At 35.8% G+C, this 7,009-nt stretch overlaps 1 protein-coding gene across 13 annotated transcripts in view; it reads right to left on the reverse strand.

The window, feature by feature from the left end:
• Sls (sallimus) overlaps window positions 1-7,009 on the reverse strand; it is a 111,397-nt gene that overhangs the window by 16,862 nt on the left and 87,526 nt on the right. For 10 of the 13 annotated variants that reach the window (XM_070672498.1, XM_070672502.1, XM_070672501.1 and 7 more), the window contains 2 exons: window positions 478-6,900; window positions 29-51 (listed from right to left, as the gene is read on the reverse strand). In XM_070672498.1, coding sequence (XP_070528599.1) covers window positions 29-51; window positions 478-6,900 — 6,446 coding nt within the window. The remainder of the gene's footprint in view (window positions 1-28; window positions 52-477; window positions 6,901-7,009) is intronic. The other 3 variants (XM_070672508.1, XM_070672503.1, XM_070672497.1) reach the window with 2 other exon arrangements.

Below are 7,009 nucleotides of genomic sequence, written 5' to 3' on the forward strand. Positions count from 1 at the left end.
AACAACGAGTTTCTGCATTTTAACTTACCTGATACACTTCATCTCGAGTACCTAAAAGACAAAAATACTACATTAGATCAAACAATAATTAATTATAAAATATATTTTAATTAATAATCGTAAAATATTATTTTTTATTTTAGATAAACGTCAATTTGTAAAAAAAAAATTATTCATAAATGACAGTGTTTTATCTTAAAAAATATTAATTGAATATATCTATTAATTTTTAAAACTCAGTCATAGATAAAAATATTTTAAAGCGGGTATATTAAAAAAAAAAATCTTAACACTGCTTATAATATTAATATTGATGAACAAACGGAAAAATTTTATGATTTTTTTTTTGCTTTTAGTTTTAATATACAATATTGGTGATTATAAATGTCAAAACATTAATAGAAATTACAAAGAAATAATAAAATCATATCCGTAAAACAGGATATTAATATTATAAAAAGAAAAAACCTAACTTACCTTCAACAATGTTTATATTAACTAGAGATTTAATTAATCCATCGTGTTCAGATTTACTGTATATTTCTGGTGTAGTGTCTGCATGAAAATCATCTGTAATTGCTATATGTTGTCTTTCTTCACCTTTATTAATAATTGTTTTTTCGACCATATATTGGTCCCTAACATCTTTTTCTTCAACAATTTCTTCCACTGGTCCTTCCGTAACTGTCGTGACAGGTAATTGACCTCTCTCTTCTACTGTGGTTTCCTCTGTTACTTGCTGCTTTTGCCCTTTGCGTTTAATTATTTTCTTTTTCGTTACTTTCTTGGGCGTTTTTCCTTCCTCTATTTCCTCCGTTACTATCACTTGCTCCGTTATTTTTTCATCAATTGGTTTTTCGGTTTCTGGGAACGGCAAGGGAAGAATTTTTTCTTCGACGATTTCCTCCACTGGTCCTTCCGTAATTGTTGTGACAGGCAATTGATCTTTTTCCTCGACTGTGGTTTCTTCTGTTACTTGCTGTTTTTGCCCTTTGCGTTTAATTATTTTCTTTTTCGTTATTTTCTTGGGCGTTTTTCCTTCCTCTATTTCCTCCGTTACTATCACTTGCTGCGTTATTTTTTCATCAAGTGGTTTTTCGGTTTCTGGAGACGGCAAGGGAAGAATTTTTTCTTCGACGATTTCCTCCACTGGTCCTTCCGTAATTGTTGTGACAGGCAATTGATCTTTTTCCTCGACTGTGGTTTCCTCTGTTACTTGCTGCTTTTGCCCTTTGCGTTTAATTATTTTCTTTTTCGTTACTTTCTTGGGCGTTTTTCCTTCCTCTATTTCCTCCGTTACTATCACTTGCTCCGTTATTTTTTCATCAAGTGGTTTTTCGGTTTCTGGGGACGGCAAGGGAAGAATTTTTTCTTCGACGATTTCCTCCACTGGTCCTTCCGTAATTGTTGTGACAGGCAATTGATCTTTTTCCTCGACTGTGGTTTCTTCTGTTACTTGCTGTTTTTGCCCTTTGCGTTTAATTATTTTCTTTTTTGTTATTTTCTTAGGCGATTTTCCTTCCTCTATTTCCTCCGTTACTATCACTTGCTCCGTTATTTTTTCATCAAGTGGTTTTTCGGTTTCTGGGGACGGCAAGGGAAGAATTTTTTCTTCGACGATTTCCTCCACTGGTCCTTCCGTAATTGTTGTGACAGGCAATTGATCTTTTTCCTCGACTGTGGTTTCCTCTGTTACTTGCTGCTTTTGCCCTTTGCGTTTAATTATTTTCTTTTTTGTTATTTTCTTGGGCGTTTTTCCTTCCTCTATTTCCTCCGTTACTATCACTTGCTGCGTTATTTTTTCATCAAGTGGTTTTTCGGTTTCTGGAGACGGCAAGGGAAGAATTTTTTCTTCGACGATTTCCTCCACTGGTCCTTCCGTAATTGTTGTGACAGGCAATTGATCTTTTTCCTCGACTGTGGTTTCCTCTGTTACTTGCTGCTTTTGCCCTTTGCGTTTAATTATTTTCTTTTTTGTCATTTTCTTAGGCGTTTTTCCTTCCTCTATTTCCTCCGTTACTATCACTTGCTCCGTTATTTTTTCATCAAGTGGTTTTTCGGTTTCTGGGGACGGCAAGGGAAGAATTTTTTCTTCGACGATTTCCTCCACTGGTCCTTCCGTAATTGTTGTGATAGGCAATTGATCTTTTTCCTCGATTGTGGTTTCCTCTGTTACTTGCTGTTTTTGCCCTTTGCGTTTAATTATTTTCTTTTTCGTTATTTTCTTGGGCGTTTTTCCTTCCTTTATTTCCTCCGTTATTATCACTTGCTCCGTTATTATTTCATTAAGTGGTTTTTCAGTTTTTGGGGACGGCAAGGGTTCTATTTTTTCTTCGACGATTTCCTCCACTGGTCCTTCCGTAACTGTCGTGACAGGTAATTGACCTCTTTCTTCTACTGTGGTTTCTTCTGTTACTTGCTGTTTTTGCCCTTTGCGTTTAATTATTTTCTTTTTCGTTATTTTTTTGGGTTTCTTTCCATCTACTATTTCTTCTGTTACTGTCACTTGCTCCGTTATTATTTCATCAAGTGGTTTTTCAGTTTTTGGGGACGGCAAGGGAAGAATTTTTTCTTCGACGATTTCCTCCACTGGTCCTTCCGTAATTGTTGTGACAGGCAATTGATCTTTTTCCTCGACTGTGGTTTCCTCTGTTACTTGCTGTTTTTGCCCTTTGCGTTTAATTATTTTCTTTTTCGTTATTTTTTTGGGTTTCTTTCCATCTACTATTTCTTCTGTTACTGTCACTTGCTCCGTTATTATTTCATCAAGTGGTTTTTCAGTTTCTGGGGACGGCAAGGGAAGAATTTTTTCTTCGACGATTTCCTCCACTGGTCCTTCCGTAACTGTCGTGACAGGTAATTGACCTCTCTCTTCTACTGTGGTTTCCTCTGTTACTTGCTGCTTTTGTCCCTTACGTTTAATTATTTTCTTTTTTGTTATTTTCTTGGGCGTTTTTTCTTCTTCTATTTCTTCCGTTACTATCACTTGCTCCGTTATTTTTTCATCAAGTGGTTTTTCGACCTCAGGATACGGCAAAGGAAGAATTTTTTCTTCGACGATTTCTTCTATCGGTCCTTCCGTTACTGTCGTTACAGGCAATTGATCTTTTTTCTCCACAGTCGTCTCTTCTGTCACTTGTTGTTTTTGTCCCTTACGTTTAATTATTTTCTTTTTTGTTATTTTTTTGGGCATTTTTCCTTCTATAATTTCTTCTGTCACTGTTACTTGCTCTGTTACTTTTTCTTCGATCGGTTTCGCGAGTTCAGGGTACGGCAAGGGTTCTATTTTTTCGTCGACGATTTCCTCTACTGGACCTTCCGTAATTGTCGTAACAGGCAATTGATCTTTTTCCTCGACTGTGGTTTCTTCTGTTACTTGTTGTTTCTGTCCCTTACGTTTAATTATTTTCTTTTTTGTTATTTTCTTGGGCATTTTTCCTTTTATAATTTCTTCTGTCACTGTTACTTGCTCTGTTACTTTTTCTTCGATCGGTTTCGCGAGTTCAGGGTACGGTAAGGGTTCTATTTTTTCGTCGACGATTTCCTCTACTGGACCTTCCGTAATTGTCGTAACAGGCAATTGATCTTTTTCCTCGACTGTGGTTTCTTCTGTTACTTGTTGTTTCTGTCCCTTACGTTTAATTATTTTCTTTTTTGTTATTTTCTTGGGCATTTTTCCTTCTATAATTTCTTCTGTCACTGTTACTTGCTCTGTTACTTTTTCTTCGATCGGTTTCGCGAGTTCAGGGTACGGCAAGGGTTCTATTTTTTCGTCGACGATTTCCTCTACTGGACCTTCCGTAATTGTCGTAACAGGCAATTGATCTTTTTCCTCGACTGTGGTTTCTTCTGTTACTTGTTGTTTCTGTCCCTTACGTTTAATTATTTTCTTTTTTGTTATTTTCTTGGGCATTTTTCCTTCTATAATTTCTTCTGTCACTGTTACTTGCTCTGTTACTTTTTCTTCGATCGGTTTTGCGAACTCAGGGTATGGCAAAGGTTCTAATTTTTCGTCGACGATTTTTTCTACTGGTCCTTCCGTAATTGTTGTGACAGGCAATTGATCTTTTTCTTCGACTGTAATTTCCTCTGTTACTTGTTGTTTTTGTCCCTTACGTTTAATTATTTTCTTCTTCGTTATTTTTTTGGGCATTTTTCCTTCCACAATTTCTTCTGTTACTGTTACTTGCTCTGTTACTTTTTCTTCGATCGGTTTTGCGAATTCAGGGTATGGCAATGGTTCTAATTTTTCGTCGACGATTTCTTCTACTGGTCCTTCCGTAATTGTTGTGACAGGCAATTGATCTTTTTCCTCGACTGTGGTTTCTTCTGTTACTTGCTGTTTTTGCCCTTTGCGTTTAATTATTTTCTTTTTTGTTATTTTTTTGGGCATTTTTCCTTCCACAATTTCTTCTGTTACTGTTACTTGCTCTGTTACTTTTTCTTCGATCGGTTTTGCGAATTCAGGGTATGGCAAAGGTTCTAATTTTTCGTCGACGATTTCCTCTACTGGACCTTCCGTAATTGTCGTAACAGGCAATTGATCTTTTTCCTCGACTGTGGTTTCTTCTGTTACTTGTTGTTTCTGTCCCTTACGTTTAATTATTTTCTTCTTCGTTATTTTCTTGGGCATTTTTCCTTCTACAATTTCTTCTGTTACTGTTACTTGCTCTGTTACTTTTTCTTCGATCGGTTTTGCGAATTCAGGGTATGGCAAAGGTTCTATTTTTTCGTCGACGATTTCCTCTACTGGACCTTCCGTAATTGTCGTAACAGGCAATTGATCTTTTTCCTCGACTGTGGTTTCTTCTGTTACTTGTTGTTTCTGTCCCTTACGTTTAATTATTTTCTTCTTCGTTATTTTCTTGGGCATTTTTCCTTCTACAATTTCTTCTGTTACTGTTACTTGCTCTGTTACTTTTTCTTCGATCGGTTTTGCGAATTCAGGGTATGGCAAAGGTTCTATTTTTTCGTCGACGATTTCCTCTACTGGACCTTCCGTAATTGTCGTAACAGGCAATTGATCTTTTTCCTCGACTGTGGTTTCTTCTGTTACTTGTTGTTTTTGTCCCTTACGTTTAATTATTTTCTTCTTCGTTATTTTCTTGGGCATTTTTCCTTCTACAATTTCTTCTGTTACTGTTACTTGCTCTGTTACTTTTTCTTCGATCGGTTTTGCGAATTCAGGGTATGGCAAAGGTTCTATTTTTTCGTCGACGATTTCCTCTACTGGACCTTCCGTAATTGTCGTAACAGGCAATTGATCTTTTTCCTCGACTGTGGTTTCTTCTGTTACTTGTTGTTTCTGTCCCTTACGTTTAATTATTTTCTTCTTCGTTATTTTCTTGGGCATTTTTCCTTCCACAATTTCTTCTGTTACTGTTACTTGCTCTGTTACTTTTTCTTCGATCGGTTTTGCGAATTCAGGGTATGGCAAAGGTTCTATTTTTTCGTCGACGATTTCCTCTACTGGACCTTCCGTAATTGTCGTAACAGGCAATTGATCTTTTTCCTCGACTGTGGTTTCTTCTGTTACTTGTTGTTTCTGTCCCTTACGTTTAATTATTTTCTTCTTCGTTATTTTCTTGGGCATTTTTCCTTCTACAATTTCTTCTGTTACTGTTACTTGCTCTGTTACTTTTTCTTCGATCGGTTTTGCGAATTCAGGGTATGGCAAAGGTTCTATTTTTTCGTCGACGATTTCCTCTACTGGACCTTCCGTAATTGTCGTAACAGGCAATTGATCTTTTTCCTCGACTGTGGTTTCTTCTGTTACTTGTTGTTTTTGTCCCTTACGTTTAATTATTTTCTTCTTCGTTATTTTCTTGGGCATTTTTCCTTCCACAATTTCTTCTGTTACTGTTACTTGCTCTGTTACTTTTTCTTCGATCGGTTTCGCGAACTCAGGGTATGGCAAAGGTTCTAATTTTTCGTCGACGATTTCTTCTACTGGTCCTTCCGTAATTGTTGTGACAGGCAATTGATCTTTTTCTTCGACTGTAATTTCCTCTGTTACTTGTTGTTTTTGTCCCTTACGTTTAATTATTTTCTTCTTCGTTATTTTTTTGGGCATTTTTCCTTCCACAATTTCTTCTGTTACTGTTACTTGCTCTGTTACTTTTTCTTCGATCGGTTTTGCGAATTCAGGGTATGGCAAAGGTTCTATTTTTTCGTCGACGATTTCCTCTACTGGACCTTCCGTAATTGTCGTAACAGGCAATTGATCTTTTTCCTCGACTGTGGTTTCTTCTGTTACTTGTTGTTTCTGTCCCTTACGTTTAATTATTTTCTTCTTCGTTATTTTCTTGGGCATTTTTCCTTCCACAATTTCTTCTGTTACTGTTACTTGCTCTGTTATTTTTTCATCAATTGGTTGTTCCACCTGAGGATACGGCAAAGTAATAATTTTTTCTTCGACGATTTCTTTTATTGGACTTTCTGTAATCTTTGTAACTGGCAATTGATTTGTTTCTTCTGTTACTCTTTGTTCTTGTGTTATTTTATTGTAGTCCTCAAGCTCTGTTTTTTCATTTTCTGTTACGTCGTCTAATTCTTCAATTTTTGTTGGTTTTATTTCATCTATTTCCGATAATCCTGTTATTTCTTCGATGTGTATAAATTGCTTTTTTGGTATTAGCGGCACTTGTGATTTTATATTCTCGATTTCTTCTTCGATTATTATATGTTTTTCTTTTTCTGATGTAGATTTTGGTTTCTTTTTTCGTATTGTTGTTTTTTTAGTTTTAATTGCTGCAGTTTCATTTTCTTTACTTCCGCGTCTAAATTTAGTTGTGTATTCTTCAGTTACTTCGGTGTCGGAATCACTTGGTTGTTGTTTTGTTTCGTGTATTGTGTGTTGTGTAATTGTGATGTGGTGTTGCTCTGATTCTTCTGTTGTTTCTGAAATGTATATATAACATGTGTGGCATATGATTAAATATTGTATGTTGCGTAATTTTTTTTTTTTTGTATTTTAATGTTAAATTTTCATTTAATTCGTAAACGTGTT

Source organism: Cardiocondyla obscurior, linkage group LG26 (genome assembly GCF_019399895.1).
Source record: "Cardiocondyla obscurior isolate alpha-2009 linkage group LG26, Cobs3.1, whole genome shotgun sequence".
NCBI lineage: Eukaryota > Metazoa > Arthropoda > Insecta > Hymenoptera > Formicidae > Cardiocondyla > Cardiocondyla obscurior.